This window comes from Myiozetetes cayanensis, unplaced genomic scaffold (genome assembly GCF_022539395.1).
Source record: "Myiozetetes cayanensis isolate MyiCay16 unplaced genomic scaffold, myiCay2020 scf777, whole genome shotgun sequence".
Taxonomy (NCBI): domain Eukaryota; kingdom Metazoa; phylum Chordata; class Aves; order Passeriformes; family Tyrannidae; genus Myiozetetes; species Myiozetetes cayanensis.
In genome coordinates, this window is record NW_026088050.1 from 884 (window position 1) to 20,916 (window position 20,033).

Here is a 20,033-nt window from a genome sequence, read left to right on the forward strand (position 1 = left end):
ATTGGGTTTTCTCCCCAAAATAAATGAAGAGTTCAAGGTGGGGTTGTGGCTTGGGGTTTTTTGGGGGATTTGGAGTTTGGGGGAATTTGGGGGGGTTTGGGGGTCCCTGAGTTGGGGGTCGCTGGGATGAGGGGAGCCCCAAAATTTGGGTTTTCTCCCAAAATAAATGAAGAGTTTGGGGTGGGGTTGTGGCTTGTGGGTTTTTGGGGGATTTGGGGGTCTTTGGGGGTCTTTAGGGGGGGTCTTTGGGGGTCCCCAAGTTGGGAGGGTCGCTGGGATGAGGGGGAGCCCCAAAATTTGGGTTTTTCTCCCCAAAATAAATGAAGAGTTCAAGGTGGGGTTGTGGCTTTGGGTTTTTGGGGGATTGGGGGAATTTGGGGGGTCTTTGGGGGGTTGGGAGTCCACGAGTTGGGGGGGTGGGATGAGGGGAGCCCCAAAATTGGGGTTTCTCCCCAAAATAAATGAAGGGTTTGGGAGTGGGGTTGTGGTTTGGGGTTTTTTTGGGGGGTCTTTGGGGAATTTGGGATTTTGGGGTCCCCAAGGGGGATTTTGGGGTCTGGGGGGATTTGGGATTTTGGGGTCCCCAAGGGGGATTTTGGGGTCTGGGGGTCCCTGAGGTTTGGGGGAGGGGGGAGGAATCTCCAGGATTTGGGGACCCCCCAAAAAAACCCCACGACCCTTGGGTTGAACCAAAACTCTTTATTGGGGGAGGCATTTTGGGGGTCTCAGGGGTGTTTAGGGGGTCCCAGGATTTTGGGACACCCCAAAATCGTCCTCAGTCGAAGTCGGAGAATTTGGGGAACCTCAGGGAGCTTCTCAGGGGGCTCAGGGGGCCCAGGAGGAGAGGGCCAGAGATGACTCCTCCCCTTTGGGCTGGGGGAGAGGGGACAGGTGAGACCCCCACCCCCAAAATCACCCCCAACCCCCAAAATCACCCCTGGACCCCAAAATCACCCCCAACCCCAAAATCACCCCTGACCCCCAAATCAGGCCCCACCTCTTCCCAGACCCCCAAAAAAACCCACTTTGACCCCAAAATTCAACCCCCAAACCACCCTGGACCCCCAAAATCAGCCCCCCAATCCCCCTGACCCTCCCAAACCCCACTGGACCCCCAAAATCCCCCAATCCTCTGACCCCCAAACCCCCTGGACCCCCAAAAATCCCCCCAAATTCCCCTTTGGACCCCCTAAAATCACCCCCTGAACCTCCTCTTTGGACCCCCTAAATCCCTCCTCCAAACCCCCCAAACCCCCAAATCCTCCTCCCCCGTACCTGTGGGGTTCCCAGGGAGGGTTGGAGGCTCCTGCCCTCCCCTCTGCCCCTGCCCTGCCCCTCCCCCGGGGTCCTTGCGGCGCCGTTTGGGGTTGGGGGCTCCGGGGGAGGGAGGGCGCTGGGGGTGGGGAGGGGCAGGGGGTGGGGGAGGGGGTTCTGTTCTCGGCGTTTCCGGGGCGGGCTGGCCGGGACCCCCGAGGGGACCCCCTGTCCTGGGGGCACAGCGAGGTTAGAGGGAGGGGAGGTTGGGGAGGGTCTGGGGATGCTTGAGGGGTCATGGGCAGTTTTGGGGGTCGGGGGTCACAGGGGACTTTGCGGTGTTTTTGGGGGTTGGGGGTGTTTTGGGGTGTTTGGGGGTTGGGATGTTTTGGGGGTCATGGGGGTTTTGGGGGTATTTGGGGTGTTTTGGGGGTCGTGGGGGGTTTTGGGGGGCTTTGGGATGTTTTATGGGGTCATGGGGGTTTGGGGGTGTTCTGGGGGACTTTGGGGTATTTTGGGGGTTGGGTGGCTTTGGGGGTATTTGGGGTATTTTGGGGGGTTGGAGGGGTCTGTGGGGTCTCAGGGGGTTTGGGGGGTCCTGGGGGTCTCAGGGGTTTGGGGGGTTTCAGGGGTCTCAGGGATTTGGGGGTCCCAGACCTGCAGCAGCACCGTGAGCTGCCCTGCCGGTACCGAGCAGGGGTGGGGTCTGGGGGTCTGTGGGGTCTGTGGGGGTCTGTGGGGTTTGGGGGGTCCCAGGGGGGTCTCAGGGGTTTGGGGGGGTTTCAGGGGGGTCTCAGGGATTTTGGGGGGGGTCCCAGACCTGCAGCAGCACCGTGAGCTGCCCCTGCCGGTACCGATCCCCGTGAGCGTCCAGGACCTGCATCAGGAACCTGCGGGGGGGACCCCAAAAAAGGGGCGTGTCCCCCAAAAAGGGGCGTGACCCCCAAACAGGGGGGTGTCCTCCCAAATAGGGTGTGTCCCCAGGTGGGGTTGTCCCCATGTCCCAGGTGTGTCCCCAGGTGTGTCCCAGGTGTGTCCCAGGTGTGTCCCAGGTGTGTTTCAGTGTCCCCAGGTATATCCCAGGTGTGTCCCAGGTGTGTCCCCAGGTGTGTCCCAGGTGTGTCCCAGGTGTGTTTCAGTGTCCCAGGTGTGTCCCATGTCCCAGGTGTGTCCCCGGTGTGTCCCAGGTGTGTCCCAGGTGTGTCCCAGGTGTGTCCCAGGTGTGTCCCAGGTGTGTCCCAGGTGTGTCCCCAATGTCCCCAGGTGTGTCCCAGGTGTGTCCCAGGTGTGTCCCCAGGTGTGTCCCAGGTGTGTCCCAGGTGTGTCCCCAGGTGTGTCCCCAGGTGTATCCCAGGTGTGTTTCAGTGTCCCCAGGTGTGTCCCCAGGTGTGTCCCCAATGTCCCAGGTGTGTCCCAGGTGTGTCCCAGGTGTGTCCCAGGTGTGTCCCCAGGTGTGTCCCCAATGTCCCCAGGTGTGTCCCCAGGTGTGTCCCCAATGTCCCCAGGTGTATCCCAGGTGTGTCCCAGGTGTGTCCCCAGGTGTGTCCCAGGTGTGTCCCCAGGTGTGTCCCCAGGTGTATCCCAGGTGTGTTTCAGTGTCCCCAGGTGTGTCCCAGGTGTGTCCCCAATGTCCCCAGGTGTGTCCCAGGTGTGTCCCCATGTCCCAGGTGTGTCCCAGGTGTGTCCCAGGTGTATCCCAGGTGTGTTTCAGTGTCCCCAGGTGTATCCCAGGTGTGTCCCAGGTGTGTCCCCAGGTGTGTCCCAGGTGTGTCCCAGGTGTGTCCCAGGTGTGTCCCCAATGTCCCCAGGTGTGTCCCAGGTGTGTCCCATGTCCCAGGTGTGTCCCAGGTGTGTCCCAGGTGTGTCCCAGGTGTATCCCAGGTGTGTCCCAGGTATATCCCAGGTGTATCTCAGTGTCCCAGGTGTGTCCCCAGGGGTGTCCCCAGGTACCCCAGGTGTGTCCCAGGTGTGTCCCAGGTATATCCCAGGTGTGTCCCAGGTGTGTCACCTGCGCTCCCTCTGCAGTCTCCGGGTCAGTCTCTGCACCTGCACAGGGGTGTCCCCAATGTCCCAGGTGTGTCCCAGGTGTATCCCAGGTGTGTTTCAGTGTCCCAGGTGTGTCCCATGTCCCAGGTGTGTCCCCAATGTCCCCAGGTGTGTCCCAGGTGTGTTTCAGTGTCCCCAGGTGTGTCCCCTGCTATACCAGTGTCCCCAGGTGTGTCCCCAGGTGTGTCCCAGGTGTGTTTCAGTGTCCCAGGTGTGTCCCCAGGTGTGTCCCAGGGGTGTCCCCAATGTCCCCAGGTGAGTCTCAGGGGTGTCTCCAGGTGTGTCCCCATGTCCCAGGTGTGTCCCCAGGTGTGTTTCAGTGTCCCAGGTGTGTCCCAGGTGTGTCCCCAGGTGTGTCCCCAGGTGTGTCCCAGGTGTGTCCCAGGTGAGTCCCAGGGGTGTCCCCAAATGTGTCCCAATGTCCCCAGGTGTGTCCCCAAGTGGGTCCCCCCAATGTCCCCAGGTGTGTCCCAGGTGTGTCCCCAGGTGTGTCCCCAGGTGTGTCCCCAGGTGTGTTTCAGTGTCCCAGGTGTGTCCCAGGTGTATCCCAGGTGTGTTTCAGTGTCCCAGGTGTGTCCCCAATGTCCCCAGGTGTGTCCCAGGTGTGTCCCCAATGTCCCCAGGTGTGTCCCAGGTGTGTCCCCAGGTGTGTCCCAGGTGTGTCCCATGTCCCAGGTGTGTCCCAGGTGTATCCCAGGTGTGTCCCAGGTGTGTCCCAGGTGTGTCCCAGGTGTATCCCAGGTGTGTCCCAGGTGTGTCCCAGGTGTGTCCCAGGTGTGTCCCCAGGTGTGTTTCAGTGTCCCAGGTGTGTCCCAGGTGTGTCCCAGGTGTGTCCCAGGTGTGTCCCATGTCCCAGGTGTGTCCCAGGTGTGTCCCCAGGTGTGTCCCCAATGTCCCCAGGTGTGTCCCAGGTGTGTCCCAGGTGTGTCCCAGGTGTGTCCCCAGGTGTATCCCAGGTGTGTCCCAGGTGTGTCCCCAATGTCCCCAGGTGTGTCCCAGGTGTGTCCCAGGTGTGTCCCAGGTGTGTCCCCAGGTACCCCAGGTGTGTCACCTGCGCTCCCTCTGCAGTCTCCGGGTCAGTCTCTGCACCTGCACAGGGGTGTCCCCAATGTCCCCAGGTGTGTCCCAGGTGTGTCCCAGGTGTGTCCCCAGGTGTGTTTCAGTGTCCCAGGTGTGTCCCAGGTGTGTCCCAGGTGTGTCCCCAGGTGTGTCCCAGGTGTGTCCCCAGGTGTATCCCAGGGGTGTCCCCAGGTACCCCAGGGGTGTCACCTGCGCTCCCTCTGCAGTCTCCGGGTCAGTCTCTGCACCTGCACAGGGGTGTCCCCAATGTCCCCAGGTGTGTTTCAATGTCCCCAGGTGTGTCCCAGGTGTACCCCAGGTGTGTCCCAGGTGTGTCCCCAGGTGTGTCCCAGGTGTGTCCCAGGTGTGTCCCAGGTGTGTTTTGGTGTCCCAGGTGTGTCCCCAGGTGTCACCTGCGCTCTCTCTGCAGTCTCCGGGTCAGTCTCTGCACCTGCACAGGTGTGTCCCCAATGTCCCAGGTGTGTCCCAGGTGTGTCCCCAGGTGTGTCCCCAATGTCCCAGGTGTGTCCCACGTGTGTCCCAGGTGTGTCCCCAGGTGTGTCCCAGGTGTGTCCCAGGTGTGTTTCAGTGTCCCAGGTGTGTCCCAGGTGTGTTTCAGTGTCCCAGGTGTGTCCCAGGTGTGTCCCAGGTGTGTCCCCAGGTGTGTCCCAGGTGTGTCCCAGGTGTGTCCCAGGTGTGTCCCAGGTGTGTCCCCCAGGTGTCACCTGCGCTCTCTCTGCAGTCTCTGGGTCAGTCTCTGCACCTGCACAGGGGTGTCCCCAATGTCCCCAGGTGTGTCCCAGGTGTGTCCCAGGTGTGTCCCCAATGTCCCCAGGTGTGTCCCAGGTACCCCAGGTGTGTCCCAGGTGTGTCCCCTGTCCCCAGGTGTGTCCCAGGTGTCCCCCAGGTGTCCCCCAGGTGTCACCTGCGCTCTCTCTGCAGTCTCCGGGTCAGTCTCTGCACCTGCACAGGGGTGTCCCCAATGTCCCAGGTGTGTCCCCAGGTGTGTTTCAGTGTCCCAGGTGTGTCCCAGGTGTGTCCCAGGTGTGTCCCCATGTCCCAGGTGTGTCCCAGGTGTGTCCCCAGGTGTGTCCCAGGTGTGTCACCTGCGCTCTCTCTGCAGTCTCCGGGTCAGTCTCTGCACCTGCACAGGTGTGTCCCCAATGTCCCCAGGTGTGTTTCAGTGTCCCAGGTGTGTCCCCAGGTGTGTCCCAGGTGTGTCCCCAATGTCCCCAGGTGTGTCCCAGGTGTGTCCCAGGTGTGTCCCAGGTGTGTTTTGGTGTCCCAGGTGTGTCCCCAGGTGTCACCTGCGCTCCCTCTGCAGTCTCCGGGTCAGTCTCTGCACCTGCACAGGGGTGTCCCCAATGTCCCCAGGTGTGTCCCCAGGTGTGTCCCCAGGTGTGTCCCAGGTGTGTCCCCAGGTGTGTCCCAGGTGTGTCCCCAATGTCCCCAGGTGTGTCCCAGGTGTGTCCCAGGTGTGTCCCAGGTGTGTTTCAGTGTCCCCAGGTGTGTCCCAGGTGTGTCCCCAGGTGTGTCCCAGGTGTGTCCCAGGTGTATCTCAGTGTCCCAGGTGTGTCCCAGGTGTGTTTCAGTGTCCCAGGTGTGTCCCCAGGTGTGTCCCAGGTGTGTCCCCAATGTCCCCAGGTGTGTCCCCAGGTGTGTTTCAGTGTCCCAGGTGTGTCCCCCAGGTGTCACCTGCGCTCCCTCTGCAGTCTCCGGGTCAGTCTCTGCACCTGCCGCAGCCTCTGCAGGGCCCGCTCGTTCACCTGGGGGGGGAGGGGACAGGACAGGACACACCTGAGGGGGCGGGGCCAGACAAAAGGGGCGGGGTTAAGGGATGGGGGCGGGGCTAAAAACAGGGGGTGGAGCCAAAACAACAGGACTTTTTGGGGGTGTTTCCTGGGATTTTTGGGGGTGTCCCTGGAGTGTTTCCCAGGATATTTTTGGTGGTGTTTCCCAGGATATTTTTGGGGGTGTTTCCCAGGATATTTTTGGGGGTGTCCCTGAGATTTTTCGGGGGGTATCCCCAGGATTTTTTGGGGCTGTTTCCCAGGATATTTTGGGGCTGTTTCCCAGGATTTTTGGGGGGTGTCCCTGGGGGTGTTTCCCAGGATATTTTTGGGGGTGTCCCAGGAGTTTTGGGGGTGTCCCTGAGATTTTTCAGGGGGTATCCCCAGGATATTTTGGGGGTGTCCCCAGGATATTTTGGGGTGTTTCCCAGGATATTTTTGGGGGTGTCCCAGGATATTTTGGGGGTGTTTCCCAGGATATTTTGGGGTGTCCCAGTAATTTTGGGGGTGTTTCCCAGGATATTTTGGGGGTGTCCCAGTATTTTTTGGGGGTGTCCCAGGATATTTTTGGGGGTGTCCCAGTATTTTTTGGGGGTGTCCCAGTATTTTTTGGGGGTGTCCCAGGATATTTTTGGGGGTGTTTCCCAGGATATTTGGGGGGTGTTTCCCAGGATATTTTGGGAGTGTCCCCAGGATATTTTGGGGGTGTCCCAGGATATTTTGGGGGATGTTTCCTGGGATATTTTTGGGGGTGTTCCCAGGATATTTTGGGGATGTTTCCCAGGATATTTTGGGGGTGTCCCCAGGATATTTTTGGGGGTGTTTCCCAGGATATTTTTGGGGGTGTTCCCCAGGATTTTTGGGGGTGTTTCCCAGGATATTTTTGGGGGGTGTCCCCAGGATATTTTTGGGGATGTTTCCCAGGATATTTTTGGGGGTGTCCCAGGATATTTTAGGGGGGTTTCCCAGGGTATTTTTGGAGGTGTTTCCCAGGATTTTTGGGGTGTTTCCTGGGATTTTTGGGGTGTCCCAGGATATTTTTGGGGTGTCCCGGGATATTTTGGGGTGTTCCCAGGATATTTTGGGGGTGTCCCTGGGGGTGTCCCAGTAATTTTGGGCGTGTCCCCAGGATATTTTAGGGGGGTGTCCCAGGATATTTTTGGGGGTGTTTCCCAGGATATTTTGGGAGTGTTTCCCAGGGTTTTTGGGGTGTCCCAGGATATTTTGGGGGTTTTTTGGGGGAGCCCACCTGCCTGATCTCGCGGCACCTCCGTCCCAGGGCCTGCACCTTCATCCTCCTCCTCCTCAGCTCCGCCCCTCGGGCCCCTCCCCGCGCCCTCCTCTCCCCTCCCCTGGAGCCCCCGCGGCAGGGGCGGGGCTGGGGAGGGCGGAGGCAGCCCCTCGGGCTCCCCTCGCTCTCCAGGATGGTCCCCCAAAAGGGGCTCCAGCGCCAGCCCGCCCGGGGGCCGAGAACTCCTCGAACGACACCCCGCCACGCCTGGGGGGGGCAGGGGCCAGGACCCAAACCCCCTCAATGGCACTCTGGGGGTCAGTGGGGCCTGGAACCCCAAAAAACCCCTCAAATGACAACTCCTGGAACCCAAAACCCCCAAATTACACCCTCTCGGGGGTCAGGGGGTCCTGGAACCCCAAACCCCCCAAGTGACACCTCCGCCATGCCTGGGGGAAAGGGGGTCAGGGACACCCTGGAACCCCAAAAACCCCCAAAATTACACCTCGGGGTCAGGGGTCCTGGAACCCCAAAACCCCCAAGTGACACCCCTGCCATGCCTGGGGAAGAAGTCAGGGGTCTGGAACCCCAAAACCCCCAAAAACCCCCCCAAGTGACACCCCGCCATGCCTGGGAAGGGGGTCAGAACCCAAAACCCTCCAATGGCACCTGAACCCCCAAACCCCCAAATGACACCAAAATGGGGTCGGGGGCAAAGTGCCCCAGTTTCCTCTCCCAGTCCCTCCCAGTGCTCCCAGTCCCTCCCAGTGCCCGCCAATACCCCTCCCAGTGCTCCCAGTTTCCCCCAATCCCCTCCCAGTCCCATCCCAGTGCTCCCCAATCTCCTCCCAGTGCCCCCAGTTCCCTCTCCCAGTTTCCCCCAATCCCCCCAGTCCCCCAGTCCCATCCCAGTGCCCCCAATCCCTCTCCCAGTCCCTCCCAGTCCCATCCCAGTGCCCCAATCCTCCCAGTCCCCCAGTCCCTCCCAGTCCCTCCCAGTCCCCTTGTCTCTCCCAGTCCTTCCCAGTCCTCCCCAGTCCTCCCAGTGCTCCCAGTTTCCCCCGTCTCTCCCAGTTTCTCCCAGTCCCCCCAGTCTCTCCCAGTGCCCCCAATTCCCTCTCCCAGTCCCTCCCAGTCCATCCCAGTCCCCCACCCCCGCTATCGCCCCCTCCCTCCCTATGACGTCACTCACCGCCCCGATGACGTCACTCGGCCGGGCCCGGTGGCGGCCCCGCTTTGGGGGGAGGGAGGGGGAGCGGAACCGGGGAGGGGTCGCGCGGTGGTGACGTCACGGAGAGGGACCCGGCGGAGGAGGAAGTGACGTCACCGAGAGCGCGACGGGAGCGGGAGGTGAATTTGGGATGGGGGAATTTGGGGGGGATGGGGAGATGGGGGAGATGGGGAGATTTGGGGGGGATCTGGGGGGTCTGTGATCCCTCCCAGTGCACCCAGTTTCCCTCCCAGTGCTCCCAGTTAGCCATGTCCCTGACTGGGGGTGCTCTGTGCTCTCTCCCAGTGCTCCCAGTGGGGTCTGTGCTCTCTCCCAGTGCTCCCAGTGCTCCCAGTTTGCGATGTCCCTGACTGGGGGGGTCTCTGGGGGGTCTGTGCTCTCTCCCAGTGCTCCCAGTGCTCCCAGTTAGCCATGTCCCTGACTGGGGGTGCTCTGTGCTCTCTCCCAGTTTGTGTCCCAGTGCTCCCAGTGCTCCCAGTTAGCCATGTCCCTGACTGGGGGTGCTCTGTGCTCTCTCCCAGTGCTCCCAGTTTGTGTCCCAGTGCTCCCAGTGCTCCCAGTTAGCCATGTCCCTGACTGGGGGGGTCTCTGGGGGCTCTGTACTCTCTCCCAGTGGGGTCTGTGCTCTCTCCCAGTGCTCCCAGTGCTCCCAGTGAGCCATGTCCCTGGCTGACGAGCTGCTGGCGGACCTGGAGGAGGCTGAGGAGGAGGAGGAGGCCGAGGCCGAAGGCTCCGAGGGGGGAGAGGAGCCGCCCATCGAGGACGTGCGGGACGAGCCCCGGACCCCGGAGGGCAGCGAGTCCGTGCGCAGCATCGCCAAGTTATGGGGCAGCAGAGCGGTCAGAAATGCCCCAAAATATCCCTAAATATTCCCAAAACCATCCCCAAAATATCCCTAAATACCCCCAAAAATATCCCCAAAATATCCCCAAAATATCCTCAAAATATCCCCAAAATATCCTCAAAATATCCCCCAAAATATCCCCCAAACCCCCCGAGGGCAGCGAGTCCGTGCGCAGCATCGCCAAGTTATGGGGCAGCAGAGCGGTCAGAAATGCCCCAAAATGACCCAAAATATCCCCAAAAATATCCCTAAAACCCCCCTAAAAACCCTGACCCCAAAACCCCCTGAAATACCCCAAAAACCACCCCCCGAGGGCAGCGAGTCCGTGCGCAGCATCGCCAAACTGTGGGGCAGCAGAGCGGTCAGAAATGCCCCAAAATGACCCAAAAATATCCTGAAAATATCCCCAGAATATCACCAAAATATCCCCAAAATATCACCAAAACCACCCCCAAAATATCCCCCAAACCCCCCGAGGGCAGCGAGTCCGTGCGCAGCATCGCCAAGTTATGGGGCAGCAGAGCGGTCAGAAATGCCCCAAAATGACCCAAAATATCCCCAAAAATATCCCTAAAACCCCCCTAAAAACCCTGACCCCAAAACCCCCTGAAATACCCCAAAAACCACCCCCCGAGGGCAGCGAGTCCGTGCGCAGCATCGCCAAACTCTGGGGCAGCAGAGCGGTCAGAAATGCCCCAAAATATCCCTAAATATCCCCAAAAACATCCCCAAAATATCCCCAGAATGTCACCAAAATATCCCCCAAAACCCACCCCAAAAATCCCCCCCGGACCCCCTGAGGGCAGCGAGTCCGTGCGCAGCATCGCCAAGTTATGGGGCAGCAGAGCGGTCAGAAATGCCCCAAAATATCCCTAAATACCCCCAAAAACACCCCTAAAACCCCCTAAAACCCCCCTAAAAACCCTGACCCCAAAACCCCCTGAAATACCCCAAAAATCACCCCCCGAGGGCAGCGAGTCCGTGCGCAGCATCGCCAAACTGTGGGGCAGCAGAGCGGTCAGAAACGACCCAAAATATCCCTAAATACCCTGAAAATATCCTGAAAATATCCTGAAAATATCCCCAGAATATCCCCAAAATATCCCCAAAATATCCCCAGAATATCCCCCAAATATCCCCCGAAATATCCCCAGAATATCACCAAAATGTCCCCAAAATATCCCCTAAATATCCCCAAAATATCACCAAAATATCCCCTAAGTATCACCAAAATATCCCCAAAATATCCTCAAAATATCATCCAAAATATCCTCAAAATATCCCCTAAATATCCCCCAAAAACAACCCCCGAACCCCCCGAGGGCAGCGAGTCCGTGCGCAGCATTGCCAAACTGTGGGGCAGCAGAGCGGTCAGAAATGCCCCAAAACACCCCAAAAACACCCCAAAAATATCCCCAAAATATACCCAAAATATTCTCAAAATATCCCCAAAATATCACCAGAATATCCCCAAAATATCCCCCAAAACCCACCCCAAAAATCCCCCCCGGACCCCCGAGGGCAGCGAGTCCGTGCGCAGCATCGCCAAACTGTGGGGCAGCAGAGCGGTCAGAAATGCCCCAAAACACCCCAAAAACACCCCAAAAACACCCCCAAAATATCACCAAAATATCCCCTAAATATACCCAAAATATCCCCTAAATATCCCCCAAAACCCCCCCCTAAACTCCCGAGGGCAGCGAGTCCGTGCGTAGCATCGCCAAACTGTGGGGCAGCAGAGCGGTCAGAGACAACCCAAAACACCCCAAAAACACCCCAAAAATATCCTGAAAATATCCCCAGAATATCCCCAAAATATCCCCAAAATATCCCCAAAATATACTTAAAATATCCCCAAAATATCCCCTAAATATCCCCAAAAACCCACCCCAAAAACCCCCCCCGGACCCCCGAGGGCAGCGAGTCCGTGCGCAGCATCGCCAAACTGTGGGGCAGCAGAGCGGTCAGAAATGCCCCAAAGTATCCCTAAATATCCCCAAAAATATCCTGAAAATATCCCCAAAATATCCCCAGAATATACCCAAAATATCACCAAAATATCCCCTAAATATCCCCTAAGTATCGCCAAAAACACCCCCAAAATATCCTCAAAATATCCCCAAAATATCCTCAAAATATCCCCAAAATATCCCCAAAATATCCCCAAAATATCCCCAAAATATCCCCAAATATCCCCAAAACCCCCAAACCCCCGAGGGCAGCGAGTCCGTGCGCAGCATCGCCAAGTTATGGGGCAGCAGAGCGGTCAGAAATGACCCCAAAATGACCCAAATACACCCCAAAATATCCCTAAAATATCCTGAAAATATCCCCTAGCCCAAAATATCCCCAAAATATCCCCAAAATATCCCCAGAATATCCCCAAAATATCTCCAAATATCCCCAGAATATCCCAAAATGTCCAAATATCCCCAAAATATTCCCAGAATATTCCCAAAATATCCCAGCCATCCCCTAAGTATCACCAAAATCCTAAAATATCCCCTAAAATATCCTCAAAATATCATCCAAAATATCCTCAAAATATCCCCTAAATATCCCCCCAGAAAACAACCCCCAACCCTCGAGGGCTAGCGAAGCCAGTGCGCAGCATTGTCAAACTGTGGGCAGCAGAGCGGCCAGAAATGCCCCTAAACACCCTAAAACACTCCAAAAATATCCTCCAAAATATACCCAAAATATCTCAAATATCCCCAAAATATCACCAGAATATCTCAACATATCCCCCCAAAACCCACCCCAAAAATCCCCGGACCCCCGAGGGCAGCGAAATCCGAGGCGCAGATATCGCCAAAACTGTGGGGCAGCAGAGCGGTCAGAAATGTCCCCAAAACACCCTAAACACCCCCCAAAAACACCCCCAAAATATCACTCAAAATATCTCCCAATATACCCCAAAATATCCCTAAATATCCTCCAAAACCCCCCAAACCCCCCGAGGGTGCGAGTCCGCGCGTAGCATCGCCAAACTGTGGGCAGCAGAGTGCTCAGGAGACAACCCAAAACACCCCAAAAACACCCCAAAAATACCCTGAAAATATCCCCAGAATATCCCCAAAATATCCTCAAAATATCCCCAAAATATACTTAAAATATCCCCAAAATATCCCCTAAATATCCCCAAACCTACCCCAAAACTCCCTCGATCCCCGAGGCAGCGAGTCCGTGCGCAGCATCGCCAAACTGTGGGGCAGCAGAGCGGTCAGAAATGCCCCAAAGTATCCCTAAATATCCCCAAAAATATCCTGAAAATATCCCCAAAATATCCCTAAAATACCCCCAAAATATCCCCTAAATATCCCCTAAGTATCGCCAAAAACACCCCCAAAATATCCTCAAAATATCCCCAAAATATCCTCAAAATATCCCCAAAATATCCCCAAAATATCCCAAAAATACCCCCAAAATATCCCCTAAATATCCCCCAAAACCCCCCCCAAACCCCCCGAGGGCAGCGAGTCCGTGCGCAGCATCGCCAAGTTATGGGGCAGCAGAGCGGTCAGAAATGTCCCAAAATGACCCAAAAACACCCCAAAATATCCTGAAAATATCACCAAAATATCCTCAAAATATCCCCAGAATAACGCCAAAATATTCCCAAAATATCCCCAAAGTAACCCCAAAATGTCCCCAGAATATCCCCAAAATATCACCAAAATATCCCCAAAATATCCCCAAAATATCCCTAAAATATCCCCAAAATATCCCCAGAATATTCCCAAAATATCCCCAGAATACCCCCAAAATATCCCCTAAATATCCCCAAAATATCCCTAAAATATCCCCTAAATATCCCTAGAATATCCCCAAAATATCCCCAAAACATCCTCAGAATATTCTTAAAATATCCCCAAAATATCCCCAGAATATCACCAAAATTTCCCCAAAATATACTTAAAATATCCCCAAAATATCCCTAAATATCCCCCAAAAAACCCCAAAATATCCCCAGAATATTCCCCAAAACACCCCCAAAAACACCCCAAAAACCCATCCCAAAATTGCTGCAAGTGCCACTCCAAATCCACTCTAAAACCACCCCAGAACTACCCCAACCCCCTCCCCAAAAGCACCCCAAAACCCACCCCAAAAATACCCCAAAACCCACCCCAAAAACACCTCAAACCCCACCCCAAAAGTACCCCAAAACCCCCCCTAAAAACACCTCAAAACCTACCCAAAAAAAAAAAACCACTAAAACTCACCCCAAAACCACCCCCAAATATCCCCAAACCCACTCTCAAAACCCACCCCAAAAATACCCCCAAACCTACCCCAAAACCAGCACAAAAACACCCCGAAACCCAGCCCCCAAAAACCCCAAACCCCCACCAAAAACAACCCAAAACCCACCCCAAACCCCGCCACAAAACCACCCCAAAAACAACCCTAAAACCATCCTCAAAATGCAACCTAAAAATACTCTCAAACCTACCCCAAAACCAGCACAAAAACACCCCAAAACCCAGCCCAAAAAAAGCCCCAAACCACCCCAAAAACCCCTAAAAACATCCCAAACCCACCCTCAAACCCCAACCCAAAAATACCTCCAAACCCACCCCAAACCCCACCCCAAAACCACCCCAAAAACAACCCTAAAACCATCCTTAAAATGCAACCTAAAAATACTCTCAAACCTACCCCAAAACCAGCACAAAAACACCCCAAAACCCAGCCCCCCAAAAAAACCCAACCCCCCCCCAAAAACAACCCAAACCCCACCTCAAACCCCACCACAAAACCATCCCAAAAACAACCCTAAAACCATCCTCAAAATGCAACCTAAAACCACTCTCAAACCTACCCCAAAACCCAGCCCAAAAAAACCCCCAAAACCACCCCAAAAAAACCCTAAAAACATCCCAAACCCACCCTCAAAACCCAACCCAAAAATACCCCCAAACCCACCCCAAACCCCACCCCAAACCCACCCCAAAACCAACTTCAAATCCCCTCCAACCCCCCAAAACCCTCCCAACCCCCACCCCCTCAAAATCCCCCAAAACTCCCCAAACCCCCTCCAGGACCCCCAAATTCCCACTGACCCCCCTCCCCTCAAGGCCAAACAACCCCCCAAAAATCCCATTTTGGGGTTTTCCTCCCCAAATTTGGGTTTTGCCCCCCAATTTTTGGGGCTAAATCTGCCAATTTTGGGTCTGTTTTCCCCCAGTTTGTGGAGATCATGCAGAAGATCGAGGAGTACATCAGCAAACAGCCCAAAGCTGCTGAAGGTGACCCCAAAAACCCCAAAAACCCCCAAAAATCCCCAAACCCCCAAAATCAGGGTCCCTCCTCCCTCCCCACCCCCACAACTGCTCCACCCAAATCCCCGGAACTGCCCCAAAAAGGGGGATTTGGGGGGCATTTCGAGGAATTTTGGAGTGGGTTTTGGGGGTCGTTGAGGGATTTTGGGGTCCTGGGGGGATTAGAGGAGTTTTGGGGGTTCTGGAGTGGGATTTGGGGAAGATTTTGGGGTCTCGGGTGGGATTTGGGGAGTCATTGAGGGATTTTGGGGGTCCGGGGAGCATTAGAGGAGTTTTGGGGGTTCTGGGTGGGATTTGGGGGAAGGTTTGGGGGTCTGGGGTGGGTTTTGAGGGGGATTTGGGGAATTTTGGGGGATTTTGGGTCTGGGATGGGTTTGGGGGTCATTGAGGGATTTTGGGGGTCCTGGGGGGATTAGAGGAGTTTTGGGGGCTCTGGAGTGGGATTTGAGGAGAATTTGGGGGAAGGTTTTGGGGTCTCGGGTGGGATTTGGGGGAAGAATTTTGGGGGGAATTTTAGGGGGCATTTTGGGGTCTGGATTGGGTTTTGGGGGGTCGTTGAGGGATTTTGGGGTCTGGGGGCATTAGAGGAGTTTTGGGGGTTCTGGAGTGGGATTTGGGGGAAGGTTTTGGGGGTCTCAGAGTGGGATTTGGGGGTCCCTTGGGGGAAATTTTGGGGGCATTTTGGGGTCTGGGGTGGGTTTTGGGGGTCATTGAGGGGATTTTGGGGTCTGGGGTGGGTTTTGGGGGTCATTGAGGGATTTTGGGGGTCCTGGGGGATTAGAGGAGTTTTGGGGGCTCTGGGTGGGTTTTGGGGAAGATTTTGGGGTCTCAGGTGGGTTTTGGGGGGTCATTGAGAGGATTTTGGGGTCTGGGGGCATTAGAGGAGTTTTGGGGGTTCTGGGTGGGATTTGGGAGAATTTGGGGGAAGATTTTGGGTCTCGGATGGGATTTGGGGGTCCCTTTGGGGGAAATTTTGGGGGCATTTTGGGGTCTGGGGTGGGTTTTGGGGGTCATTGGGGAATTTTGGGGTCCTGGGAAGGATAAGAGGAGTTTTGGGGGATTCTGGTGGGATTTGGGGAGAATTTGGGGAAGGTTTTGGGGTCTTGGGTGGGATTTGGGGGAGAATTTTGGGGGCATTTGGGGTCTGGGGTGGGTTTTGGGGGGTCATTGAGGGGATTTTGGGGTCTGGGGTGGGCTTTGAGGGGGTCATTGAGGGATTTTGGGGTCCTGGGGGATTAGAGGAGTTTTGGGGGCTCTGTGGGATTTGGGGAGAATTTGGGGGAAGATTTTGGGGTCTGGGGTGGGATTTGGGGTCCCTGGGGGAATTTTGAGGAGTCCTGGTGAGGATTTGGGAGGGGTTTTTTTGAGGGGGGAGGGTCCCAGGTGGGTTTTTGGGGGTCTCAGTTGGGGTTTTGGGGTTCTCTGTGAGGATTTGGGGGGATCCTGGGGGTTGAGGATTTCCCAAGGGAATTTTGGGTCGATTTCCCATTTTTGGGCAGTTTTGGGGCCCAGTGGAGGCAGCTCCGAAATATCCGCTTGGGTGGGATTTGGGGGGGTCCTGGGGGCGGATTTAGGGAATCCTGGGTGGGATTCAGGGGGTCCCAGGTGGGATTTAGGGAATCCTGGATGGGATTCAGGGGGTCCCAGGTGGGATTTAGGGAATCCTGGGTGGGATTCTGGGGGTCCCTGGGGATTTAGGGAATCCTGGGTGGGATTCAGGGGTCCCAGGGGGATTTAGGGAATCCTGGGTGGGATTTGGGGGTCCTGGGGGTGGATTTAGGGAATCCTGGGTGGGATTCAGGAGGTCCCAGGGGGGATTTAGGGAATCCTGGGTGGGATTCAGGGGGTCCCTGGGAGGATTTAGGGAATGCTGGGTGGGATTCAGGGGGTCCCAGGTGGGATTTAGGGAATCCTGGGTGGGATCTCAGGATGGTCCATCAGGGGGATTTAGGGAATCCTGGTGGGATTCAGGGGTCCCAGGTGGGATTTAGGGAATCCTGGGTGGGAGTCTCAGGGAGGTCCCAGGGGGGATTTAGGGAATCCTGGGTGGGATTCAGGGGGTTCCTGGGAGGATTTAGGGAATCCTGGGTGGGATTCACGGGGTCCCAGGGGGGATTTAGGGAATCCTGGGTGGGATTCAGGGGGGTCCTAGGGAATCCTGGGTCAGGATCTCAGGGGTCCCAGGGGGGATTTAGGGAATCCTGGGTGGGATTCAGGGGGTTCCCTGGCAGGATTTAGGGAATCCTGGGTGGGATTAGGTCCCAGGATTCAGGGGTCCCAGGGGGATTTAGGGAATCCTGGTGGGATTCAGGGGTCCCTGGGGATTTAGGGAATCCTGGGTGGGATTCACGGGGTCCCAGGGGGGATTTAGGGAATCCTGGGTGGGATTCAGGGGGTCCCTGGCAGGATTTAGGGAATCCTGGGTGGGATTCAGGGGGTCCCAGGGGGGATTTAGGGAATCCTGGATGGGATTCAGGGGGTCCCAGGTGGGATTTAGGGAATCCTGGGTGGGATTCAGAGGGTCCCAGGGAGGATTTAGGGAATGCTGGGTTTCCCAAGGGAATTTTGGGTCGATTTCCGCCGTTTTTGGGCAGTTTTGGGCCCGGTGGAGGCGGCCCCCGAGTACCGAGTGATCGTCGACGCCAACAACCTGACGGTGGAGATCGAGAACGAGCTGAGTGAGCCCCGGGCAGGGGGGATCCTGGGGGGGCCTGGGGGTGTTTTTTGGGGGGTTCAGGGGGCTGAGGTGGATTTTGGGACCCCCATTTTCCCCTCCCCTTCTCCCCAGACATCATCCACAAGTTCATCCGGGACAAATATTCCAAGAGGTTCCCGGAGCTGGAGTCGCTGGTGCCCAACGCGCTGGATTACATCCGGACGGTCAAGGTGGGCTGGGACCCCCCAAACACCCCCAAAACATCTCCTGGGACCCTCAAAACTCACCTGAGACCCCCCAAACACCTCCTGGGACCCTCAAAACTCACCTGAGACCCCCAAAACACCCCCTGGAACCCTCAAAACTCATCTGGGACCCCCCCAAACACCTCCTGGGACCCTCAAAACTCACCTGGGACCCCCCCAAAACTCACCTGGGACCCCCAAAACACCCCCTGGGACCCTCAAAACTCACCTGGGACCCTCAAAACTTACCTGGGACCCCCAAAACACCCCCTGGGACCCCCCGAAACACTCCCTGGCACCCTCAAACTCATCTGGGACCCCCCAAACTCACCTGGGACCCCCCAAAACACCCCCTGGCACCCTCAAAACTCACCTGGGACCCCCAAAACACTCTCAGAACTCACCTGGGACCCCCGAAACACCCCCTGTGACCCCCTAAATATCCCCTGGGACCCCCAAACCACTTTCAAAACTCACCTGGGACCCTCCAAAACACTTTCTTGGACCCCCAAAACATCCCCTGGGACCCCCTCAACAACCCCTGGGACCCCTAAAACACCCCCTGGGACCCCCAAAACTCACCTGGGACCCCCCAAAACACCCTCAAAACTCCCCTGGGACCCCCAAAACTGCCCTGGGACCCCCAAAACACCCTCAAAACTCCCCTGGGACCCCCAAAACACCCTGAAAACTCCCCTGGGACCCTCAAAACTCACCTGGGACCCCCTAAACACCCTGAAAACTCCCCTGGGACCCCCAAAACTCACCTGGGACCCCCAAAACACCCTGAAAACTCCCCTGGGACCCCCAAATCCCACCTGGGACCACCCAAATCACGCCTGTTCCTTAGGGTAGGGGTGTCACCCACCCTTTTTTCCCTCTCTAATTTTGGGGGTTCCTCTCAGGAACTGGGGAATTCCCTGGACAAGTGCAAGAACAACGAGAACGTGCAGCAGATCCTGACCAACGCCACCATCATGGTGGTCAGCGTGACGGCCTCCACCACCCAGGGGTCAGGGGGGCCACAAATAATGGGGGGGACGTTTTCTTCCCCTCACCTTTCCCTCCTTTTTCCCCTCACATTTCCCTCCATTTTCCCCTCACATTTCCCTCCATTTTCCCTTCACATTTCCCTCCATTTTCCCCTCACATTTCCCTCCATTTTCCCTTCACATTTCCCTTCATTTTCCCCTCACCTTTCCCTCCATTTTTCCTTTAAAATTCCTGCCACTTTCCCCTCAAAATTCCTTCCATTTTCCTCTCACATTTCCCTCCATTTTCTCTCACATTTCCCTCCATTTTCCCCTCATGTTTTTCTTTATTTTCCCCTCAAAATTTCTGCCACTTTCCCCTCAAAATTCCGTCCATTTTCCCCTCACGTTTCTCTCCATTTTCCCCTCAAAATTCCTTATGTTTTCCCCTCAAAATTCCTTCCATTTTTCTCTCACCTTTCCCCCCATTTTCCCCTCAAAATTCCTTCCATTTTTCCCTCACCTTTCCCTCCCTTTCCCCCTCACCTTTCCCTCCCTTTTCCCCTCACGTTTCCCGCCCTTTTCCCCTCACATTTCCCTCCCTTTCCCCCTCACCTTTCCCTCCATTTTCCCCTCACATTTCTCTCCCTTTCCCCCTCACCTTTCCCTCCCTTTTCCCCTCACGTTTCCCTCCCTTTTCCCCTCACGTTTCCCTCCCTTTTCCCCTCACCTTTCCCTCCTTTTCCCCTCACCTTTCCCTCCCTTTTCCCCTCACGTTTCCCGCCCTTTTCCCCTCACATTTCCTAATCCCATCCCTGTCTCCTCACCGATGGCAGGCAGCAGCTGTCGGAGGAGGAGCTGAGCCGGATCGAGGACGCCTGCGACATGGCCCTGGCCCTGAGCGGGGCCAAGCTCAGGATCTACGAGTACGTCGAGTCCCGGATGTCCTTCATCGCCCCCAACCTCTCCCTCATCCTCGGGGCCTCCACGGCCGCCAAGATCATGGGTGAGACCCCCCAGAACCCACCCCCAAAACCACCCCCAAAACCTGATCGTTGAGAACCCCAAAACCCCCCAAATTACCCCAAAACCTCTCCTTTTCCTCTCCCTGAACTCCCACTACTCCCAATCTTGTTATTTTTTGGGGTGCCTCCCTCTTTTTCCCCCCGGATTTTGGGGTTCCCCTCCCAACCCCTCTGTATTTTGTGGCTCCCCTCCTCATTCCAGGGGTCACAGGGGGTCTCCACTACATTTTGGGGTCTTTTCTTCTCCTCAGACTCCCACTTCCCTCATCCTCTGTATTTTTGGGATCCCCCCAGATTTCGGGATCCCCCCCTGGATTTTGGGTTTCCCCCCCAACCCCTGTGTATTTTGGGGGTCCCCCCTCATTGCAGGGGTCGCAGGGGGTCTCACCCTCTGTC

At 56.4% G+C, this 20,033-nt stretch overlaps 2 protein-coding genes and 2 long non-coding RNA genes across 4 annotated transcripts; 3 read left to right on the forward strand and 1 right to left on the reverse strand.

Annotated features, from left to right (window-relative positions):
- Nucleotides 1-825: 825 nt before the first annotated feature.
- Nucleotides 826-9,272, reverse strand: TFPT (TCF3 fusion partner). The gene is given in 6 exon segments (XM_050339082.1): nt 826-873; nt 2,075-2,144; nt 6,055-6,125; nt 7,399-7,588; nt 7,590-7,647; nt 9,215-9,272. Coding segments are annotated over 6 exon segments (495 nt in total).
- LOC126652342 (uncharacterized) lies at nt 3,029-5,934 on the forward strand. The gene is made up of 4 exons (XR_007631954.1): nt 3,029-3,041; nt 4,343-4,454; nt 5,660-5,733; nt 5,792-5,934. It is a non-coding gene; the product is annotated as an uncharacterized LOC126652342 (long non-coding RNA).
- Nucleotides 4,857-5,191, forward strand: LOC126652343 (uncharacterized). Its single transcript, XR_007631955.1, has 3 exons — nt 4,857-4,881; nt 4,916-4,986; nt 5,131-5,191. It is a non-coding gene; the product is annotated as an uncharacterized LOC126652343 (long non-coding RNA).
- LOC126652341 (U4/U6 small nuclear ribonucleoprotein Prp31-like) lies at nt 8,686-19,618 on the forward strand (the record flags this gene model as incomplete). The annotated part of the gene is made up of 7 exons (XM_050339081.1): nt 8,686-8,730; nt 9,247-9,450; nt 14,647-14,707; nt 17,335-17,418; nt 17,529-17,626; nt 18,547-18,653; nt 19,449-19,618. Coding segments are annotated over exons 2-7 (700 nt in total), but the record flags the coding sequence as incomplete, so codon positions are not given.
- Between the last annotated feature and the right edge of the window lie 415 nt (nt 19,619-20,033).